General features: G+C 43.8%; 1 protein-coding gene across 1 annotated transcript; it reads right to left on the bottom strand.

Moving 5' to 3' along the window:
• Window positions 1-6,257: 6,257 nt before the first annotated feature.
• On the bottom strand, window positions 6,258-23,680 carry LOC311142508 (neuronal acetylcholine receptor subunit alpha-10-like; the record flags this gene model as incomplete). Its single annotated transcript, XM_084178168.1, has 6 exons — window positions 6,258-7,024; window positions 7,909-8,194; window positions 10,175-10,421; window positions 11,875-12,029; window positions 12,136-12,281; window positions 23,620-23,680. 6 exons carry the CDS (start codon window positions 23,678-23,680, stop codon window positions 6,258-6,260), a joined length of 1,662 nt encoding a protein of 553 aa, XP_084034294.1.
• Between the last annotated feature and the right edge of the window lie 1,214 nt (window positions 23,681-24,894).

Below are 24,894 nucleotides of genomic sequence, written 5' to 3'. Positions count from 1 at the left end.
ATTGTACCTGTTTGTGTGTCAGATATTACCTATCGTAACTGCCATTGGTAATAGAACAGTGACTATGTGTGTATGTGTTCATAGAAACATGTATGGAGCCAGCACATGGAGACTTGCAAGATGATGTGATGAAGTCCAGACTGACAGACGGGCTTGATAGTGATGTCTCTGAATGGAGAGACCCAGCACTCGGCATTACAATTTTACTAGACACAACTTTTACTTGTATTGTCTTTTTTAAAATAATTGAATTGAATGGTATCAGTCAATATGGGGAGGGAGAAACCCTTTGTATTCTGCATCAGGATGAGGGCATACCAAACACTACACTGAGTATACCAAACATTAGGAACACCTTCCTAATATTGAGTTGCACCCCCCCTTTTGCCCTCAGAACAGCCTCAATTCGTCGGGGCATAGACAAGGTGCATTGACAAGGTGTCAAAAGTGTTCCACAGTGATGCTGGCTCCATGTTGACTCTAATGCCCCGTTCAAAGGCACTTAAATATTTTGTCTTGACCATTCACCCTCTGAATGGCACACATACACAATCCATGTCTCAATTGTCTCATGGCTTAAAATGCCTTCTTTAACCTGTCTCCGCCCATTCATCTACACTGATTGAAGTGGATTTAACAAGTGACATCAATAAGGGATCATAGCTTTCACTAAGCATTTTTAGGTCCACTATATAAGAGTTCTGTTTATCTCTGTATGTCAGAGCTCTCGGCCCAACACTCAAGAGTGTTGGGTCGACCAGCCTCATTATTGCAGAGCATTCACTCTATTCACTTGTGTGTGTGGTGTGACCTGCTCCCTTAATAATAAGTTTAGAATAAAGTAATATCCTGATTGGTGATTGACCTTGTCTCTCCTCATTGTTAAAGTAGAAATTCCACAACACTGACAAAATAATGGAAACACTTGAGTGACTGACAGATACAAAGTATATTGAAAACAGGTGCTTCCACGCGGGTGTGGTTCCTGAGTTAATTAAGCAATTAACATCCCATCATGGTTAAGCTCATGTATAAAAATGCTGGGCAGGCCATTATTTTGGCAACCATGTCTATGCCCCTATAGAATGACAATGCCCCTATCCACAGGGCATGAGCGGTCACTGAATGGTTTGATGACTATTAAAAGGATGTAAACCATATTCCATGGCCATCTCAGTCACCAGATCTAAACCCAATTGAACACTTATGGGAGATTCTGGAGCAGTGCCTGAGACAGCTGTCTTGTTTTGTATGCTTTATACAAAATAATAAAATGCAGGATGACAGGATCTTTATAAACGTAGTTCTTTATTAACTAGCTTTAAGTGGCATGTTCTTGTGTCTCTGGCCATGATCATCTTTAGAATGACCTCACCACCTGGGTAGTCTTAACCAATCATAGCGCAGTATGATATGACGGTAGAATGCTTCCAATTACAATTCAGTATGCTGACACATATGATTATTACATCCCCCTTCTTCATTTAAGCGTTTCTTTTGAATACATGCTCTGTAGTTTGAACTCGAGGTAAGTAACCATTTAAACTGCACCAACTGCATCAACATAACAGACAAACAATGATTCAGCATACTGTTACTTTTAGAACAAATATTTCTCAGCAACTCAGCTTTTCACTGTAGCAATGACATCTCAACATTTCAAACAAATACAATACCAAAGCATTTCAAGTTAACTTTTCAATAACAAGTTTACAGTCCAGAACTCTTTTAGGGCAGCGATCCGCCTACACCCTTTGACATTTCACAGGTCTAGGACAGCTCTAGGCTTGACCTCTCTTCCTGACCTTGTGTGATATGAAGCTGAGTATGCTTCTGTGTCAGTCAACAGTTGTTGTGGTGTTGCAGGTAAGTATGGTGTATGTTGTGTTGTGTGTGTGTGTTTAGTCCATCCCGTTCTCTTTCAGGGGAACAGTTCATCTCGTCAGTGTGTTGTTCTTTTGTGTTCAGTAGGTGACGACGATTGCACTCCTTCTGCGGTGCGAACGTGATATGAACGTTCAGTGTCAGCTGGTTGGATGACGACTGCTGGCTTCCAGTAGCCATGCTCCTGGATTCTAACTGACTCTCCGTCATTCAGTGGTGGCAGTGGTCTAGCTGACCTGTCGTAGTATCGCTTTTGGTGTTGTTGTCTCTGTGCATGTTTTGCATGCATTTCCTTGTAGCTGACGACCTCAGGTTGCAGCTGTTGGTTGGTGCTGGGAAGGAACGAGCGAAGTCTGCAGCTCATCAACAGCTGGGCTGGTGATGTGGAGTTGTCAACTGGAGTGTTTTCCACCACCATCAACAAAATACCAAATTATGGAATGTCTTGTGGAACAATGGTGTTGCATCCCTCCAATAGAGTTTCAGACACTTGTAGAATCTATGCCAAGGTGAATTGAAGCTGTTCTGGCTCATGGTGGCCCAAAGCGATATTAAGACACTTTATGTTGGTGTTTCCTTTATTTTGGCAGTTACCGTGAGCTCCAAAAGTATTGGGACAGTGTAACATATATGCCGGGAGTCAGGAAGCAGAAGGTGAGTTTAATGATGAACCGATACAGCTGAACAAACGTGAGCCGCATACTGAACGTGAGAGAAAACAATACTACCTAATAACTGACACTACTGAGGGCTAAATAAAGGGAGAGTAATCAGGGTGATGATGAAGTCCAGGTGTGCATAACGATGGGGAGCAGGTGTGCACAATGATGGTTGCCAGGTGTGCGTAATGTGGGTTGCCAAGCCTGGTGGTTAGTAGACAGGTGATGTCGAGCGCCGGAGAGAGGGAGCAGGAGTAGGCGTGACAGACAGTGACATTTCCTTTTGTTTTTTTGGCTCTGTACTCCAGCACTTTGGATTTAAAATGATACAATGACTATGAGGTTAAAGTGCAGACAGACAGCTTTAATTTGAGAGTATTTTCATCCTTAACAGATTAACTGTTTCGAAATTACAGCACTTTTTGTACATAGTCCCACCATTTTAGGGGACCAAAAGTATTGGGTACAAATTCACTTGTATTAAAGTAGTAAAAAGTTTCGTATTTGGTCCCATATTCATAGCACGCAATGATTACATCAAGCTTCTACAAACTTGTTGGATGCATTTGCTGATTGTTTTGGGTTGTTTCAGATTATTTTTGTGGCAAATAGAAATGAATGGTAAATAATGTATTGTGTCATTTTGGATATAACATAAGAATATAATGTTTCTAAACACTGCTACATTAATGTGGATGCTACCATGATTACGGATAGTCCTGAATGAATTGTGAATAATGATCAGTGTCTCCTGAAGTCCAAAATCAGCTCCTTCGTTTTGTTAACATTGAGGGAGAGGTTATTTTCCTGCCACCACTCCAGTAAGCAAGTTTAAGCGGTCCGGTTCATAGAGTCGTCATCTGAATTCAGTCTATGAAAATCCTGTTTTCTACAGTGTGTGTAGTTTGGGAGTGTATGTGAATGGTTGTCATCGTGAGCAGGATTAGTGTCTGGCAGTGGATGAGGGAGATTACCCTTGTACCGTCATTACAGGACTCTCCAATGTGTTTTAAAGTTAAATGGCTTTTCCAATTAATTCACGAAGCCCTAATGATGTTAAAGAGTTATTGGATTACACTACGACATGTCCTAATGTACCTTCCCCCTCATTCTCTCCCATGTATCCTGACCTATTCCTCACAACTGGAACGTATGAGTGTATTACAGTATTCCTTTTAATAATAATAATATGCCATTTAGCAGACGCTTTTATCCAAAGCGACTTACAGTCATGCGTGCATACATTTTTTATTTTTTTTTGTGTATGGGTGATCGAACCCACTACCTTGGCGTTACAAGCGCCGTGCTCTACCAGCTGAGCTACAGAGGACCACTTTTCATGGCTCACTCTGAAAGGTTTGCCTGGGGTTATAAAGTGAAAAACGTCAGAGGGATTTGAAAAGTATGAAATATTTAATTCATTTAATGGCGTAGTTGTACATATTCAATATTCTTTATGGTACAAGACAAGTGATAAACATTGGATACATTAGTCTTCTTAAGCATGGACCATACCTATTATTTTAGCATTGTCATACTATACCATATCTACACATCAAATCTTCAACAGTGTCAAGAGCACTCAAATAAAGTGTGCACTTCTCAGGTGTGCACTCAAAGTGCTGTGGTTCTCATGCAGTGACAGGCAGGCCTGAGAAGTACACTTAAAAATACAATTGTCCAATGGATTATTCGCATACAGTAAATCAGTAAAAGGACGAAGAGCGGTAAAAGTTACATTGATCTAAAAATGTAGACTTGCTCCTGTTAAACTGTTTGTGTATGTGTATGTGTGTGTTTATAATAGTCTCCAGGTGGCAGCAGAATTGGTTTGGCTCCATTTCACAGATTAAGTTAGTTCCTGTCTCCCCTACAAACACTAGACTCACATAGAAAACCACTTCTGTATGAAAAGAGATCAATTAAGTCTCTTCCTCACAGTGTTGAACATAAACAGCTAGTATACACTACCGGTCAAAAGTTTTAGAACACCAAGGGTTTTTCTTTATTTTTACTATTTTCTACATTGTAGAATAATAGTGAAGACATCAAAACTATGAAATAACACATATGGAATCATGTAGTAACCAAAAAAGTGTTAAACAAATCAAAATATATGTTATATTTGAGATTCTTCAAATAGCCACCCTTTGCCTTGATGACAGCTTTGTACACTTGGCATTCTCTCAACCAGCTTCATGAGGTAGTCACCTGGAATGAATTTCAATTAACAGGTGTGCCTTGAATTTCTTTCCTTCTTAATACGTTTGAGCCAATCAGTTGTGTTGGGACATGGTAGCGGGGGTATACAGAAGATAGCCCTATTTGGTAAAAGACCAAGTCAATATTATGGCAAGAACAGCTCAAATAAGCAAAGAGAAATGACAGTCCATCATTACTTTAAGACATGAAGGTCAGTCAATACGGAACATTTCAAGAACTTTGAAAGTTTCTTCAAGTGCAGTCGCAAAAACCATCAAGTGCTATGATGAAACTGACTCTCATGAGGACCGCCACAGGAATGGAAGAGCCAGAGTTACCTCTGCTGCATAGGATAAGTTCATTAGAGTTACCAGCCTCAGAAATTGCAGCCCAAATAAATGCTTCACAGAGTTCAAGTAACACACATATCTCAACATCAACTGTTCAGAGGAGACAGTGTGAATCAGGCTTTCATGGTCGAATTGCTGCAAAGAAACCACTACTAAAGGACACCAATAATAAGAAGAGACTTGCTTGGGCCAAGAAACACGAGCAAAGGACATTAGACAGGTGGAAATTTGTCCTTTGGTCTGGAGTCCAAATTGGAGATCTCTGGTTCTAACCGCCTTGTCTTTGTGAGACGCGGTGTGGGTGAACGGATGATCTCCGCATGTGTATTTCCCACCGTAAAGCATGGAGGAGGTGTTATGGTGTGGGGGTGCTTTGCTGGTGACACTGTCTGTGATTTATTTAGAATTCAAGGCACACTTAACCAGCATGGCTACCACAGCATTCTGCAGCGATACGCCATCCCATCTGGTTTGGGCTTAGTGGGACTATCATTTGATTTTCAACAGGACAATGACCCAACACACCTCTAGGCTGTGTATGGGCTATTTTACCAAGAAGGAGAGTGATGGAGTGCTGCATCAGATGACCTGGCCTCCACAATCCCCCGACCTCAACCAAATTGAGATGGTTTGGGATGAGTCGGACCGCAGAGTGAAGGAAAAGCAGCCAACAAGTGCTCAGCATATGTGGGAACTCCTCCAAGACTGTTGGAAAAGCATTCCAGGTGAAGCTGGTTGAGAGAATACCAAGAGTATGCAAAGCTGTCATCAAAGCAAAGGGTGGCTACTTTGAAGAATCTCAAATATAAAATATATTTTAATTTGTTTAACACTTCTTTGGTTACTACATGATTCCATGTGTTATTTCATAGTTTTGATGTTTTCACTATTATTCCACAATGTAGAAAATAGTAAAAATAAAGAAAAACCCTTAAATGAGTAGGTGTTCTAAAACTTTTGACCGGTAGTGTAAGTACAAAAACACACACAGAGTATCTCCTGTGGTGAACTCTGTGAATGGTTTAGTTGGCCTACTGCCCCTCGGAGTAGGATAAAGTTACCATTAGACACTGATCTAAGGTCCGTTTGGGATCCACCTTAATGGTTAAGGTCAGCATTTGGGAAGGGTAGGATCTGATCTCCCTCTTCTCTCTGCACGTGCTCAGACGGCCTTGCCCATGATGAGGAGGCTCATGAGGAAGACCATGATGAAGAAGAGCCACATGAAGAGTCGGTCCATGACCTTGGCCACCTTCCTCCACTCACCCGTACGTCTCTGGGTGGAGCGCTGGTCATGATAGCAGCTGGCGATGTACTCGATGTTCCTGCGGAGCGCCTGGTGCTGACACACACACTGGGCCCTCACCACCACCTCCCTCCTACCCCTAGCCTCTGCACCTCCTATTGATCCTTTTCTTCGTTCTCCACCTCCTCCCACACAGCCTCTCTCTCCTCCTCCTCCTGCTTCCTCCACCTCCTCTTCAGCATCTATACTTACAAAAAGGTTGTCTTTCCACCTACTGGGCTCAAACATTTGGTATGATCCTTTTTTCACATCCAGTCTATTCCCCTCCTCTTTCTCTTCCTGTGTCTTTACGCCCACCCCTCCCCCTTCTTCTCCACGCCTCTCTCCCATGCCTCGCCAGGCCTGCCCGTTCACATCCCAGTTGGTACCTCTAGTTTGGGGGTTGCTATTGTGGTCAGGTGGGTGCTCAGGCTCGGGCGGGGCCTGTTTCTTGGGGATGCCGGTGAAGCAGTTCTCTCCCACCTCGTAGACGAAGCAGATCCGTGCCAGGTAGTGCAGGATGAAGCGGCGGGCCCATTCAGGGACAGGACGCGCCTCCGGACCACAGTGATGGATATTCATGATGAAGATAGTCAGGGCGGTCGATGCGGTGATCATCGTCATGGTGGCAATGTAGTACTTCCCTGTGGAGAAGTAGTGATCAGCAATACAGTCTATTTAATGTATAACGACTCAAACATAATCATTCAATGTAATAGTGTACATTGGCTTACATAACATCACTGCCTTGCAGGATTCTAGACAGTGTTAAATAGCCAGACAAGCATAATTGCTCCAGAGTGAGTAGGCAGGGTATAGGTTATCAAGCTGTGACTGCAGCACATTAAATTAGCTGGACAGCCAATATCGACTTGCCTGTCCTCTGTACCATTGAATCAACATTATCCCACAAACACCAACACAATTTAGTACAGCAGCTCTCTAAGCCAAGCACACACAAATACTACAACTCAACTCATTCCTGAATTGAAACACAACTGCAAAAATGCCTACACTCTTGTTTTACGCTGCATGCATTTCAAAGTTGATTCAAATTTAATAAGCGCTCTTTGCTCTTCCCAATACTATCACAATAAAATATGGAATAATATATTGAATAAACATACAAAATATGCTTCTTCAGTATTCATAAGGTCTCCCTACTCTGTATCACATCTCATCTATAGCCAGGCAGTTAAATGGCGCAGCAGAGAGAGGCTGTATGAGGATGTTGTACTGAGCAAGACCCATTCAATATTTACTAAACATTTCTGCCTGAGTTTATTGGAGGAGAAGATCTATAAAAGTCTGAGGCGAGCTGGTCAGTCTCTGTTAGTGTTGGAGAAGGAGCTAAAATGACCACAAAAGCCCAGAGAAGAGCATATTTCTAATGTGTCTCTTTCTCTCTGATTGCTGTACTCATGGCAAGCAGTTTCTCTCTCCCTTTCTTGTTCTCTTGTTCTCCCTCCCTCCTCCATCACTCTCTCTCTCTCCCCCTCTCTCTCTCTAACATCCCCAAGCCACTCACCTATGAGTGGTACGTTCTCCGAGGGTGGCATGCTCTCTGCCACCAGCAGCTGAAACACAGTCAGGGCCAGCAGCACGGTGACCCCCAGGGACACTTTCTCCCCAGAGTCAGCCGGCAGGTAGAAGCCCAGCGGGGCCAGGAAGGAGATCATCATACAGGGGATAAGCAGGTTGAAGATGTAGAAGGAGGCCCTGCGTTTCAGGTGCAGGGTGTAGGTGATGTCTGGGTAGGGGTCTGAGCAGCAGCCATACAGGACCACGTTCTTCTTGGCTGGCATACCTAGAACCTGTTATTAGGATAGAATGGAATAGAAATGTGTGGCCTGGGGTGGTCTGGCAGTCTAAGAACACACGTACACTATAAATACAAAAGTATGTGGACACCCCTTCAAATTAGTGGATTCAGCTATTTCAGCAACACCCATTGCTGACAGGTGTATAAAATCGAGCACACGGCCATGCAATCGCCATAGACAAACATTGGCAGTAGAATGGCCTTACTGAATAGCTCAGTGACTTTCAACGTGGCACAGTCATAGGATGCCACCTTTCCAACAAGTCAGTTTGTAAAATTTCATCCCTGCCAGAGCTGCCCCAGTCAACTGTAAGTGCTGTTATTGTGAAGTGGAAAGGTCTAGGAGCAACAACGGCTCAGCCGCGAAGTGGTAGGCCACACAAGCTCACAGAACGGGACCGCCGAGTGCTGAAGCGCGTAGTGCGTAAAAAATAATCTGGCCTCAGTTGCAAAACTCACTACCGAGTTCCAAACTGCCTCTGGAAGCAACGTCAGCACAAGAACTCTTCGTCGGGAGCTTCCTGAAATGAGTTTCCATGGCCGAGCAGCCGCACACAAGCCTAAGAACACCATGCGCAATGCCAAGCGTATGCTGGAGTGGTGTAAAGCTCACCGACATTGGACTTTGGAGCAGTGGAAATGCTGAAGTTATGAATCATGCTTCACCATCTGGCAGTCCGACGGATGAATCTGGGTTTGGCGGATGCCAGGAGAACGCTACCTGCCCGAATGCATATTGCCAACTGTAAAGTTCAGTGGAGGAGGAATAATGGTCTGCGGCTGTCTTTCATGGTTCAGGCCCCTTAGTTCCAGTGAAGGGAAATCTTAACACTACAGCATAAAATGACATTCTAGACGATTCTGTGCTTCCAGCTTTGTGGCAACAGTTTGGGGAAGGCCCTTTCCCGTTTCAGCATGGCAATGCCACCGTGCACAAAGCAAGGTCCATACAGAAATGGTTTGTCGAGATCGGTGTGGAAGAACTTGACTGGCCTGCACAGAGCCCTGACCTCAATCCCATCGAACACCTTTGGGATGAATTGGAACACCGACCGTGAGCCAGGCCTAATCGACCAACATCAGTGCCCAACCTCACTAATGCTCTTGTGGCTGAATGGTAGCAAGTCCCCGCAGCAATGTTCCAACATCTAGTGGAAAGCCTTCCCAGAAGAGTGGAGGCTGTTATAGCAACAAAGGGAGGACCAACTCCATATTAATGCCCATGATTTTGGAATGAGATGCTCGACGAGCAGGTGTCCACATGCTTTTGGTCATGTAGTGTACTATGAACCTCTGCCAGCATGGGTTCAAATCCAACCCACTGCTCCTCGTTTCTCTCTATCCTATCCAATAAACATATACTGAATATAAATATAAACACAACATGTTGGAGGCAGCTTATGATAGAGAAATTAACATTCAATTCTCTGGCAACAGCTCTGGTGGACATTGCTGCAGTCAGCATGGCAATTGCATGCTCCCTCAAAACTTGAGACATCTGTGGCATTGTGTTGTGTAACAAAACTGCACATTTTAGAGTGCCATTTTATTGACCCCAGCACAAGGTGCACCTGTGTAATGATCATGCTGTTTAATCAGCTTATTGATATGCCACACCTGTCAGGTGGATGGATTATCTTGGCAAAGAAGAAATGCTCACTAACAGGGATGTAAACAAATTTGTGCACAAAATTAAGCATAATTTTGCAGAGAAATAAGCTTTTTGTGAGTATGGAAAATGTCTGGGATCTTTTATTTCAGCTCATGAAACATGGGACCAACACTTTACATGTTGCATTTATATTTTTGTTCAGTGTAAAAAAAAAAAAAGATAAGACAGTCTTATAAATGTGTTTTCAATCAATAAAGTGCAAAAAGGGAATAAAGATCAGGCTTTGCCGTATAAATAGCACCGAAAGCACTGCTATAAATAAAGGATAGAAAAATTGCAAAATAAACTAATCAATCTGACCTCCCACTCCACGTTGGCCACAAAGTCGGCCAGGTCAGCGCTGTCCAGGGCGTTGACCAGGTCCATCTGGTTGCCGTTGTGTGTCCAGGAGCCGAAGGTTAGGCGACACTGCTGGGCATCAAACGGGAAGAAGGACACGTCCACGGAGCACGAGCTCTTAGTGATGGCCGGCTGGTCCCACATGATCTGTCCGTCGTTACGGATCACCACGTTGGTCTCCATAGAGCTGGAGAACTGGTCATCAGCACTGAGAGGGGTGCGAAGGAGAAGGAGGAGTAGGGAGATAGGAAAGAGGGGGGAGTGTATGGGGGACAAGAAGCACAGGGATGGTGGGAGGAGGGGAGGCGGAGGGAGAGAGAGAGGGAGAAGAGGCAGGGGAAAGAGTGTGTGAGGAATTCATTGGCGAACAAAGGCGGCAATTAAAACCATAGAAAATGATTTCTTATCTACAATTGATATGAAAGAAAAAGAGAAAAGATATACTTACTGTCAAGTGACTAAAGACTCTTTAGAGGTGTGACTGGGAAAAGACAGACGGTGGAAATGTAGGGAAGGATGATAGGCATGGAGCGTCTAATACCCTAATGACAGACAGACAGACACAGTTAAAGACAGATGGAGTGGTTAAAGAGGCAGATGAGAGGGTTAACAACAGTTAAGGACAGGAAACCTGAATGACTCAGAGAGATAAAGGATGTCATGATGGTCAGGTAGGATGATTGAAAGGTGATTGTCGAGGCACAAAGAGAGTGGGGAGGGCAGGAGTGGAGCCCTCCTCTCAGAGCCAACTCCTACACTCAGCACTCTCACTACATTTCTGACCTTGATCACAGGGACTGGACTGAACATAGAACTTTAATAGTCACCACCCTCAAAGTTGGAATTTTCTCAGAAACCATATTTTAGGAACTGAATCTGCATTCTGTGGCATCCCCCTGATACCAACCATCCTCCAACAGGGATTAAATATTTAAACAGGTAGAGTGTTAGCTCAGGTAGGGGATTAATGTGAGTCTCATGTAACACACAACCCTCACACCTGTCCAGGTATAATCTCTGGAAAATGATATAGAAAAGGTTCAAGTCCATCCTAAAGGGATTACTGATTCAGTTGTGTGTTGTAATTACAACAAAGAGAGATTAAAACATAACAAAATAAATGGAGAATAAGATACTGTGAAAGAATAAATAGAAGGATTATTCCGCTTATACAGTGTTTACCAATGCAAAACCATGTGCACAGCAGTACGTCTAGAACCATGTCCTGGTTTTGGCAAGAACAACTAATTTAGTATCCAAAAACAAGTGTAAAAACCGCATACTAGAAAAGACAGGCGACCAACCTTGTCTTTAGTTCTATTTACTTTTCATTTCAGGTTGACATTGCCATAAATTATAACTAGTGCCAGGAAACCGTCCTGTCTACGTAACCTATCCAGGAAGAACCCCTGACACTAGTAAAAAAAACTACTGCTCCAATACACTGTGATGAGCATCAGAAGCACACCTGTTGCCTGGACACCCCCTGAGTAACGGAATCTAGTGTCCAGCTTGTGTCCATGGCAACATTACAGAAATTCAATGATGAGGGTGAGAAAGAGGAGGGTGAGGAAGAGGAGGGTGAGGAAAAGGAGTGTGAGGAAGAGGACAACAAACCCGTGCAGGAAGAACCGATGTGTCTCAATACCAGCCAGACCTACTTGTTATATAGGACAATATCAGGCCTCCATACATAACTACTAGGTATACGGATGGTATCGAGACCATCGTAGTCGTCCTTCTTCCAGGTAAGGTAGGCGTCCGTCCACACCATCCGGATCCACAGGTACGTGGTCAGGATCTGGTTACGCTCATCCTGCAGGGAAAACAGTATCAGAGGAGGCCTATACAGAGTATAAGTAGTGCATGTGGGGTCATCGTGGTGACCTTGTGTATGTATGTATTTGTGTGTGTGTATTTACCATGTCGATAATCTGTGAGAGGGTGATCTGCAGTGTGACGTTGATGATGTGGTCTGTGTCCTCCACCGGTCTCAGAGCGTTGGTGTAGTTAGCGAACAAATCAGTCAACAACTTCTGAGCATACCTCCCATGAGCACCCAGACACACTGTCAGAGAAAGAGAGAGAGAGAGAGAGAGAGAGAGAGAGAGAGAGAGAGAGAGAGAGAGAGAGAGAGAGAGAGAGAGAGAGAGAGAGAGAGAGTTGGACACACAGTAAGTAAAAGCCTAGCAGAATTTAAGGAACCACATTAAATCCACATCACTCACAACCTTCATTATTATTCAAATTAAAGTCTCAGTTCCTCAAAAGAATGGGGGAAATTGACTCAACAGCATCCCAAGCTTGATTAACCTAAGAGGCACCTTGTAATCCACTAAATGATGTCCAGTCAGTCTGGTCCTCCATGCATGACTCACTACAGCCATTACATTTGATAATGTTACAGTAACTTTTGGTTAGACCTCTTCCTATACTTAACAACACATTTTCCATACACTCAAAAAGCTTATTTCGCTCAAATTTTGTGCACAAATTTGTTTACATCCCTGTTAGTGAGCATTTCTCCTTTGCCAGGATAATCCATCCACCTGACAGGTGTGGCATAAGCTGATTAAACAGCATGATCATTACACAGGTGCACCTTGTGCTGGGGTCAATTTAAGGCCACTCTTAAATGTGCAGTTTTGTCACACAACACAATGCCACAGATGTCTCAAATTTGAGGGAGTGTGCAATTGGCATGCTGACTGCAGGAATGTCCACCAGAGCTGTTGCCAGATAATTGAATGTTCACTTCTCTAACATAAGCCGCCTCCAACGTCGTTTTAGAGAATTTGGCAGTACATCCAACCGGCCTCACAACCGCAGACCACGTGTAACCACGCCAGCCCAGCACTTCCACATCCGGCTTCTTCACCTGTGGGATCGTTTGAGACCAGCCACCCGGACAGCTGATGAAACTGTGGGTTTGCACAACCAAAGAATTTCTGCACAGACTATCAGAAATCATCTCAGGGAAGCTCATCTGCGTGCTCGTCGTCTTCACCAGGGTCTTGACCTGACTGCGGCGTAACCAACTTCAGTGGGCAAATGCTCACCTTCGATGGCCAGCTCACCTTCGATGGCCACTGGTACGCTGGAGAAGTGTGCTCTTCACAGATGAATCCCGGTTTCAACTGTACTTGGCAGATAGCAGACAGCGTAGCGTGTATGGTGTCGTGTGGGCGAGCAGTTTGCTGATGTCAACGTTGTGAATAGAGTGCCCCATGGTGGCGGTGGGGTTATGGTATGGGCAGGCATAAGCTACAGACAACGAACACAATTGCATTTTATCGATGGCAATTTGAATGCACAGAGATACCGTGACGAGATCCTGAGGCCCATTGTCGTGCCATTCATCCGCCGCCATCACCTCATGTTTCAGCATGATAATGCACAAGTCATGTCACAAGGATCTGTACACAATTCATGGAAGCTGAAAATGTCCCAGTTCTTCCAAGGCCTACATACTCATCAGACATGTCACCCATTGAGCATGTTTTGGATGCTCTGGTTCGACGTGTACGAAAGCATTTTCCAGTTACTGCCAATATCCAGCAACTTCGCACAGCCATTAAAGAGGAGTGGGACAACATTCCACAGGCCACAATCATCAGTCTGATCATCTCTATGTGAAGGAGATGGGTTGCGGCAAATGTCGTGTTGAGGCAAATGGTGGTCACACCACATACTGACAGGTTTTCTGATCCAATTCTGTGGGAATTTCAGTACATCAGCATAATGTTTCCTACAGGTTTCTTTAATGGTTTTATTTGAAGTCATGTTCTCAAATTGTTCAGAGAACGGTAAGAAAACATTCCATAAGAACACTTTAGTAACGTTCAGAGAACATTCTAAGAATAGCGTGTTCAGGTGTGTTGGCCTCCCACACTAATTGGCCACGCCTGATCTTAATGAGTGCTTGTTTCCTTTGAGATGGGGTCTGTTTGAACAGACTAAAATGAACAGCTTTGTATGAGTAAAAAAACATGTTGTGTTTACATTTTAGTCATTTAGCAGATGCTCTTATCCAGAGCGACTTATAGTTAGTGAATACATTTTTTTCTTTCATACTGGTCCCCTGTGGGAATCGAACCCACAACCCTGGCGTTGCAAACACCATGCTCTATCAACTGAGCTACATCCCTGCCGGCCATTCCCTCCCCTACCCTGGACAACTGTGCGCTGCCCATGAGTCTCCCGGTCACGGCCGGCTGCGACAGAGCCTGGATTCAAACCAGGATCTCTAGTGGCACAGCTAGCACTGCGATGCAGTGCCTTAGACCACTGCGCCACTCAGGAGACTGAGGCAAATGGTGGTCACACCACATACTGACTGGTTTTCTAATCCACGCCCCTACGCCCCTACCTTTTTTAAAGGTATCTGTGACCAACAGATGCATATCTGTATTCCCAGTCATGTGAAATCCATAGATTAGGGCCTAATGAATTTATTTCAATTGACCGATTTCCTTATATGAACTGTAACTCAGTAAAATCTTTTAAATTGTTGCATGTTGCGTTTATTATTTTAACTGCAGGGTCATTAATTCATTGATGGAAGTGGTGGGATAATCCTGCAGTCTCTCAAGCCTTTGTTGGAAGAGTTGCTGTTGGGGTTTGGGACAGCTTCTTGAGGCCCGTTATATTTGGAATTGGTTTGGCAACAAACAATACAATTGCACCCTCATGTGAATTTGAATTTAATTAGAAATTCAATTTGACAGAGAGAGAGAGAGAGAGAGAGAGAGAGAGAGAGAGAGAGAGAGAGAGAGAGAGAGAGAGAGAGAGAGAGAGAGAGAGAGAGAGAGAGAGAGAGAGAGAGAGAGAGAGAGAGAGAGAGAGAGAGAGAGAGAGAGAGAGAGAGAGAGAGAGAGAGAGAGAGAGAGAGAGAGAGAGAGAGAGAGAGAGAGAGAGAGTAATGAGGGAGATGGATGGAGACAGAGAAAGTGGGAATATTGGAATGATAAACATGGAGTAGTAAATTAGGAGTGAAAAGGACAAGAAGATTAGGGGTGACTTTAGGGTAAGGGGAGGAAAGACAGAGAGAAAGGGATGGAGGGAAGGAGGTCATTACTGAACGCTCTGGAGAGGGGAGGAGAGGGGGAGGGATGGATGGAGATAAGCAGGTAGGTAATTACAAACAGTAAATGAGAGTGTGTCCATCTAGAGCTGCTAAATGCCTGTCCATTCACTTCCTACTGCAGACAGCACAGTGCATCACAGCCACGCCCTGTGGCACTACACCATTGCAAAACGTTATCGACACACTCATTGCCTCTACACAAAGGGAAACCCAGCCAAGATCTGCCCAGTGACATGAGCCTACCAGACGAGCTAAATGCCTTCTATGCTCGCTTCGAAGCAAGCAACACTGAACAATGCGTGAGAGCACCAGCTGTGTGATCAAACTCTCCGTTGCCGATGTGAGTAAGACCTTTAAACAGGTTAACATTCACAAGGCCGCAGGGCCAGACGGATTACCAGGACGTGTCCTCAGAGCATGCGCTGACCAGCTGGCAAGTGTCTTCACTGACATTTTCAACCTCTCTCTGACCAAGTCTGTAATACCTACATGTTTCAAGCAAACCACCATAGTCCCTGTGCCTAAGAACAAGGTAACCTGTCTAAATGACTACCGCCCCATAGCACTCACATTTGTAGCCATGAAATGCCTTGAAGGGATGGTCATGGCTCACATCAACACCATCACCCCAGAAACCCTGGACCCACTCCAGACCCTGGGACTGAACCTCTCCCTCTGCAACTGGATCCTGGACTTCCTGACGGGCCGCCCCCAGGTGGTGAGGGTAGGCAACAACACATCCGCCACGATGACCCTCAACATGGGGGCCCCTCAGGGGTGCATGCTCAGTCCCCTCCTGTACTCCCTGTTCACCCACGACTGAGTGGCCGCGCACGACTCCAACGCCATCATTACGTTTGCCGACGACACAACAGTGGTAGGCCTGTTCACCGACAACGATGAGATAGCCTATAGGGAGGAGATCAGAGACTTGGCAGTGTGGTGCCTGGACAACAACCTCTCCCTCAACATGGGCAAGACAAAGGAGCTTATCGTGGACTACAGGAAACGGTAGTTTCAGAAGCCCGGACCTCATTTACTCTGGCTCATCACTATCTGGCCATAATGGACAGAATTAACAAGCTTTCTAACCACAAATCATTTTTTATATCACTAACTTTAAACCTTACCCCTAACCTTAAACCTTACCCTAATCATAGCAGGTAACATAGCAGGTACATGACCAAAAGTATGTGGACACCTGCTCAACGAACATCTCATTCCAAAATAATGGCCATTAATATGGAGTTGGTCCCCCCTTTGCTGCTATAACAGCCTCAACTCTTCTGGGAAGGCTTTCCACTAGATGTTGGAACATTGCTGCGGGTACTTGCTTACTTTCAGCCACAAGAGCATTAGTGAGGTCGGACACTGATGTTGGGCGATTAGGCCTGGCTCGCAGTCGGCATTCCAATACATCCCAAAGGTGTTCGATGGGGTTGAGGTTAGGGCTCTGTGCAGGCCAGTCAAATTCTTCCACACCGATTTCGAAAAACCATTGCTGTAAGGACCTCGCTTTGTACACGGCATTGTCATGCTGAAACAGGAAAGGGCCTTCCCCGAACTGTTGCCACAAAGTTGGAAGCACAGAATGGTCTAGAATGTCATTGTATGCTGTAGCGTTAAGATTTCCCTTCACTGGAACTAAGGGACCTAGCCCGAACAATGAAAAACAGCCCCAGACCATTATTCCTCCTCCAAACTTTACAGATGGCACTATGCATTGGGGTAGGTAGTGTTCACTTGGCATTGCGCATGGTGATCTTAGGCTTGTGTTCGGCTGCTCGGCCATGGAAACCCGACAAAAAGTTATTGTGCTGACGTTGTTTCCAGTGGCAGTTTGGAACTCGGTAGTGAGTGTTGCAACTGAGGACAGACCATTTTTTACTAGCTACACGCTTCAGCACTTGGCGGTCCCGTTCTGTGAGCTTGTGTTGCTCCTAGACGTTTCCACTTCACAATAACAACACTTACTGTTGACCGGGGCAGCTCTAGCAGTGCAGAAATTTGATGAACTGACTTGTTGGAAAGGTGGCATCCTATGACTGTGCCACGTTGAAAGTCACTGAGCTCTTCAGTACGGGCCATTCTACTGACAATGTTTGTCTATGGAGATTGCATGGCTGTGTGTTCGATTTTATACACCTGCCAGCAACGGGTGTGGCTGAAATAGCCGAATCCACTAGTTTGAAGGGGTGTCCACATACTTTTGTATGTACACTGCATTGGGAAAGTATTCAGACCCCTTGACTTTTTCCACATTTTGTTACGTTACAGCCTTATTCTAAAATGGATTACATTACTTTTTTCCTCATCAATCTACACACAATACCCCATAATGACAAAGAGAATACACTTTGCTATGAGACTCGAAATTGAGCTCAGGTGCATCCTGTTTGCATTGATCATCCTTGAGATGTTTTTACAACTTGATTGGAGTCCACCTGTGGTAAATCCAATTGATTGGACATGATTTGGAAAGGCACACACCTGTCTATATCAGGTCCCACAGTTGACAGTGCATGTCAGAGCATAAACCAAGCCATGAGGTCGAAGGAATTGTCTGTAGTGCTCAGAGACAGGATTGTGTCGAGGCACAGATCTGGGGAAGGGTACAAAAAAATGTCTGCAGCATTGAAGGTCCCCAAGAACACAGTGGCCTCCATCATTCTTAAATGGAAGAAGTTTGGAACCACCAAGACTCTTCCTAGAGCTGGCTGCCCGGCCAAACTGAGCAATCGGGGGAGAAGGGCCTTGGTCAGGGAGGTGACCAAGAACCCGATGGTCACTCTGACAGAGGGCCTTGGTCAGGGAGGTGACCAAGAACCCGATGGTCACTCTGACAGAGGTTCTCCTCCTCTGTGGAGATGGGAGAACCTTCCAGAAGGACAACCATCTCTGCGGCACTCCACCAATCAGGCCTTTATGGTAGAGTGGCCAGGCAGAAGCCACTCCTCAGTAAAAGGCACATGACAGCCCGCTTGGAGTTTGCCAAAAGGCACCTAAAGTACTCAGACCATGAGAAACAAGATTCTCTGGTCTGATGAAACCAAGATAGAACTCTTTGGCCTGAATGCCAAGCGTCACGTCTGGAGGAAACCTGACACCATCCCTACAGTGAAGGGTGGTGGTGGCAGCATCATGCTGTGGGGATGTTTTTCAGCGGCAGGGACTGGGAGACTAGTCTGGATCGAGGGATAGATGAACGGAGCAAAGTACAGAGAAATACTTGATGAAAACCTGCTCCAGAGCGCTCAGGACCTCAGACTGGGGTGAAGGTTCACCTTCCAACAGGACAACGACCCTAAGCACACAGCCAAGACAACGCAGGAGTGGCTTCAGGACAAGTCTCTGAATGTCCTTGAGTGGCCCAGCCAGAGCTCGGACTTGAACCCGATTGAACATCTCTGGAGAGACCTGAAAATAGCTGTGCAGTGACGCTCCCCATTCAACCTGACAGAGCTTGAAAGGATCTGCAGAGAAGAATGGGAGAAACTCCCCAAATACAGGTGTGCCAAGCTTGTAGCGCCATACCCAAGAAGACTTGAGGCTGTAATCGCTGCCAAAGGTGTTTCAACAAAGTACTGAGTAAAGGGTCTGAATACCTATGTAAATGTGAAATTTCCGTTTTTTATTTGTAATACATTTGCAAAAATTTCTAAAAACAGGTTTTTGCTTTCTCATTATGGAGTATTGTGTGTAGATTGCTGAGGAATTTTTTTTATTTAATCAATTTTAGAACATGATTATTATAATAACTTATTATTATTACTATTACATTCATTGATGTTAATACTACAATTAATATTATCCTCATTATTGGTATTATCATGATTGATATCATGGTTACTATCACTATTATTATCAATATCATTACTTCTGATCCTACTTATCTTTATTATTGGTACGAGGTATGACCCGAAACACGGACTACATTGAATCTCATCTCAATATAAAATAATATCTGTTTGCTTAAATACTGAATTTCAACTGACTGCTGCTCCTGGTTAAAGGTCATTATCTTGTTGTAAGAAGTGGCTACATTATTATGTGTATTATCTGTCTAATTTGAAAGGAATTCATCCATTCAGGGATTTATTTCTATAATTGTATAAAAGTTATATATTACAACCGAGGTGAAAGGGTTTGAAACGCTTACTGCTGCCAACCTGTTTTTGTGTTATACAGTGGGGAAAAAAAGTATTTAGTCAGCCACCAATTGTGCAAGTTCTCCCACTTAAAAAGATGAGAGAGGCCTGTAATTTTCATCATAGGTACACGTCAACTATGACAGACAAATTGAGGAAAAAAAAATCCAGAAAATCACATTGTAGGATTTTTTATGAATTGATTTGCAAATTATGGTGGAAAATAAGTATTTGGTCACCTACAAACAAGCAAGATTTCTGGCTCTCACAGACCTGTAACTTCTTCTTTAAGAGGCTCCTCTGTCCTCCACTCGTTACCTGTATTAATGGCACCTGTTTGAACTTGTTATCAGTATAAAAGACACCTGTCCACAACCTCAAACAGTCACACTCCAAACTCCACTATGGCCAAGACCAAAGAGCTGTCAAAGGACACCAGAAACAAAATTGTAGACCTGCACCAGGCTGGGAAGACTGAATCTGCAATAGGTAAGCAGCTTGGTTTGAAGAAATCAACTGTGGGAGCAATTATTAGGAAATGGAAGACATACAAGACCACTGATAATCTCCCTCGATCTGGGGCTCCACGCAAGATCTCAACCCCGTGGGGTCAAAATGATCACAAGAACGGTGAGCAAAAATCCCAGAACCACACGGGGGGACCTAGTGAATGACCTGCAGAGAGCTGGGACCAAAGTAACAAAGCCTACCATCAGTAACACACTACGCCGCCAGGGACTCAAATCCTGCAGTGCCAGACGTGTCCCCCTGCTTAAGCCAGTACATGTCCAGGCCCGTCTGAAGTTTGCTAGAGTGCATTTGGATGATCCAGAAGAGGATTGGGAGAATGTCATATGGTCAGATGAAACCAAAATAGAACTTTTTGGTAAAAACTCAACTCGTCGTGTTTGGAGGACAAAGAATGCTGAGTTGCATCCAAAGAACACCATACCTACTGTGAAGCATGGGGGTGGAAACATCATGCTTTAGGGCTGTTTTTCTGCAAAGGGACCAGGATGACTGATCCGTGTAAAGGAAAGAATGAATGGGGCCATGTATCGTGAGATTTTTAGTGAAAACCTCCTTCCATCAGCAAGGGCATTGAAGATGAAACGTGGCTGGGTCTTTCAGCATGACAATGATCCCAAACACACCGCCCGGGCAACGAAGGAGTGGCTTCGTAAGAAGCATTTCAAGGTCCTGGAGTGGCCTAGCCAGTCTCCAGATCTCAACCCATAGAAAATCTTTGGAGGGAGTTGAAAGTCCGTGTTGCCCAGCGACAGCCCCAAAACATCATTGCTCTAGAGGAGATCTGCATGGAGCAATGGGCCAAAATACCAGCAACAGTGTGTGAAAACCTTGTGAAGACTTACAGAAAACGTTTGACCTGTGTCATTGCCAACAAAGGGTATATAACAAAGTATTGAGAAACTTTTGTTATTGACCAAATACTTATTTTCCACCATAATTTGCAAATAAATTCATTAAAAATCCTACAATGTGATTTTCTGAATTTTTTTCCTCATTTTGTCTGTCATAGTTGACGTGTACCTATGATGAAAATGACAGGCCTCTCTCATCTTTTTAAGTGGGAGAACTTGCACAATTGGTGGCTGACTAAATACATTTTTCCCCACTGTAAGTGTCACACCACAAGGGAAGGGTTCCCATTTCTTATGGGCCCTAGGATCCATGTGATGGAACACACATGGAAAACCAAATAATGCTACCCAAGGGAAGTGGTAGCACCGTTGGAGATCATTTTATTTATGATTTTGAATAGCCTTTGGCTTGGTAATGTCTTAATGTACAGTACGAACAAAACAATTTATAAAGACAGTGTTGAAAAAAAATACAGGCAACGAAACAAATACAACTACAATAAATACAGTATTATGGGGAAATGGGAGGAGACCAGTGCATTATGGGTACTACAAGAAACAAAGACAATGACACCAGTTAGGAAGAGTTCTAAATACTTACAGTATATATTTAAATGGCTGGCAGAATAAAAAGTACTTTGTTTAATGTAAATGGCCTTGATAGCCCCATAAAAATATCATTTTTTAAATGTTAAAACTGAAGATGGATGGAGGTGATATCATCTTTCTCCAAGAAACACATGTATCTAAAGAGGAACATAGAAACTAGAACGACTGGCATCAGCACAGGTGTTTTCCTCTTCCTACTGTTCAGCAAGAAGAGGGGTAGCAATAGTGAATATAAAAAAAAATACACATTATACCTTGCCATACACTTGTCATGCACTGCGCTCTTCTGCTGTGACTCCATCATAGTCCGTCCCATGCATCCCCAATACATTTGTAGTTCAGTTTAAATTCTGTAACGCTTGTATATCAGTCTATCAACCCTCAATGAGTGAAAGAGACTCAGTTACTGAATTATCACTGATCAATGATTTGGAGGAACTAAAACTGTTTAGGCCTATACTAAATAAGAATCGGACTCCTGGAATATAATGCAATCCTTTTTTATTTTATTATGTTGTATTATATTCTATTCTGTGAATCTTTGAGCATTTTCCAGACAAATTGCTAGCAATAAAGTGCAGAATATGTCCAAACGGATGCGTAAAGGCGCATAGCTTTCTGTAAGCATGAGCGAGGCCACTGTCCAATTTGATGTACAATACGAAGGACTCTTTAGACTACTTTTAGACTGACACTTTCTTCATTTATAAAGCCATAGTATTTGCTCTACATGCATGCTCCTTTGCACTTTCTACCCATTGCCACTTTTATAAATTTTCATAATTTGACCACGCGTCTTGCAATAGGTTACCATATTAGAGGTTCTTCAAAATACAAACTTCTTAAGACCTTCCTAAACACAACTAATGCACTTAGGCCTACAAAGCTGTTTTACTGTTTTGAAAACAGGAGGATATATGAAATATTTATTTGTATGGCTGTGGACAGGTGGAGGATATCGGGACAGTAGCCTATTATGCCCAGTCTTAAATCGTTGGATAACAAATATAGGCTGTAATAATCAGTGTAAAACTATTGACTATAAAAGTGTGCGGTTGTGTCATAAGGAAGGTCCAAGGCAGGTTGGATTAATTTGCATACAGGGAGGGACCAGGGAATCTGCTCACGATACGGACACTGTGGGCAGATAAGAGACACATTTTATTACCATAGTTATCGGATCATCTTGATCGGATGACCATAACCACGTTAATGCAAGGTGTAACCACGGCTCCTGTTTCCCCTTTATTCATCTGCTATCTTTTGTCTCCTGTCAGTATCTACAGGACCAGGCATGAGTCTGGGTTAGAGGTCACAGGGATGACAGCATAAACCCATTGACTGCTGGTATATATCACGTGTCCAGACAACAGAGAGTTTGTAGTTGTAACGGTGTAATCTGTCATTCTCTCATCTGATCTGATCTCTTGTGTGTGTGTGTGTGTGTGTGTGTGTGTGTGTGTGTGTGTGTGTGAGTGTGTATGCATGCGTGCATTTGCTCTTTCAGCCCAGTGGTCACGTCAGAACACGCTAACTGTGGGTTTGAGACCCAGATGGTGGGGATTATCATGGGATGATATTGAGAGAGAGCGAGAGAGAGAGGAATTATGAGAGGAACATCTTGCCATGAGTACAATCAATCAAATTTATAAAGCCCTTTTTACATCAGCAGTTGTCACAAAGTGTTTATACAGAAACCCAGCCTAAACCCCCAAAGACTCCAAAGAGCAACCAATGCAGATGTAGAAGCAATCAGGTATTAATGCACAAACACACCATCTCCACAGGTTTGTGAAGAGTGAAACCAGCAATAAAAGCAATAATAGGGTCAGGCACTATGACATGGTAGACCATCAAGTACATCATATCAGGTTAATTCCATTCCGGTGGGATACAACACCTAAGTCCTCATCCTGAAATCACCAACCCAAAGTGCATAGTGACAGTCCATGCATGCATGTCATTTCCACAGTCCACCTTTGCCCCTTAATACATATTTGAGGGGTTGCTCATTCATTCACGAACTGGCCTAAAGTTAGGCTACAGGCTGCCAAAATTAGGAAAATTGCCCTCAAAGTCTGCCAATTGACTGAAACTGGTCAAGCCATCGATAAATAATCAGAACCTCGTCTCTAATACAATACATGTTGTCAAATTGTTAAGCAAAAAAATAACACGTACCTGGAAGAAAACTTAAACCGAGGAAGAACAGCGACGTAGAAAAGACGCTCCATAGATGCATGGTGCTGAACTGGCACAACGTGCCGCTTTATGTTTGATACTGTGAGCAGAAGAGGAGCAAAACAGTCCACTACATCTGAGATAATTTACCGTATCTGGGGAGTTTAGCGCAGGCCTGAAACGCGACGCGAAGAGACAGCTGCGCACACAGACCTGATTTTGGATGAACTGCCGCTGTATCCAGTCTTCTTACCGCGCTGTGGTGCGCGCCACAGCGCGGTAAGAGAAGGCATGGCGCGCCCCGCGCTTTTATACTTGTATATACACTGCCTTCAGAAAGTATTCTCACCCCTGAACTTTATCCACATTTTGTTATGTTACAGCCTGAATTTAAAATGGATTAAATAGAGATGTATTTGGTCACCGGCCTACACAGAATACCCAATAATGTCAAAGTGGAATTATGTTTTTCGAAAAGTGTACAAATTAATTAAAAATGAAAAGCTGAAATGTTTTGAGTCAATAAGTATTCAACTCCTTTGTTATGCTAATCCTAAATAAGTTCAGGAGTAAAAATGTGCTTAAGTCACATAAATGCACGGACTCACTCTGTGTGCAATAATAGCGTTTAAGATTTTTTAATGCCTACCTCATCTTTGTACCACACATAACAATTATCTGTAATGTCCCGCAGTCGAGCAGTGAATTCCAAACACAGATTCAACCACAAAGACCTGGGAGGTTTTCCAATGCCTTTCAAAGAATGGCACCTATTGGTAGATACATTTTTTTAAACCAGACATAGTTGCAGGTAGCTTAGTGGTTAAGAGCGTTGTACCCGTAACCTGAAAGGTTGCTGGTTCTAATCCCCGAGCCGACTAGGTGAAAAATCTGTCGATGTGCCCTTGAGCAAGGCACTTAACCCTAATTGCTCCTGTAAGTCGCTCTGGATAAGAGTGTCTGCTAAATGACTAAAATGTAATTGAATATTATTTTGAGCATGCTGAAGTTATGAATTACACTTTGGATGGTGTATCAATACACCCAGTCACTACAAAGATACAGGCGTCCTTCCTAACTCAGTTGCTGGAAAGGTGGGAAACCGTTCAGGGATATCACCATGAGGCCAATGGTGACTTTAACACAGTTACAGAGTTTAATGGTTTTTATAGGAGAAAACTGAGGATGGATCAACAACATTGTAGTTACTACATAATACTAACATAATTGACAGAGTGAAAGGAAGGAAGCCTGTAGAGCACGTGTCATTCCACA

The sequence above is a fragment of the Coregonus lavaretus genome (assembly GCF_964263955.1).
Source record: "Coregonus lavaretus genome assembly, chromosome: 15".
Taxonomy (NCBI): domain Eukaryota; kingdom Metazoa; phylum Chordata; class Actinopteri; order Salmoniformes; family Salmonidae; genus Coregonus; species Coregonus lavaretus.
This window is presented reverse-complemented; position numbering and strand designations above follow the sequence as displayed.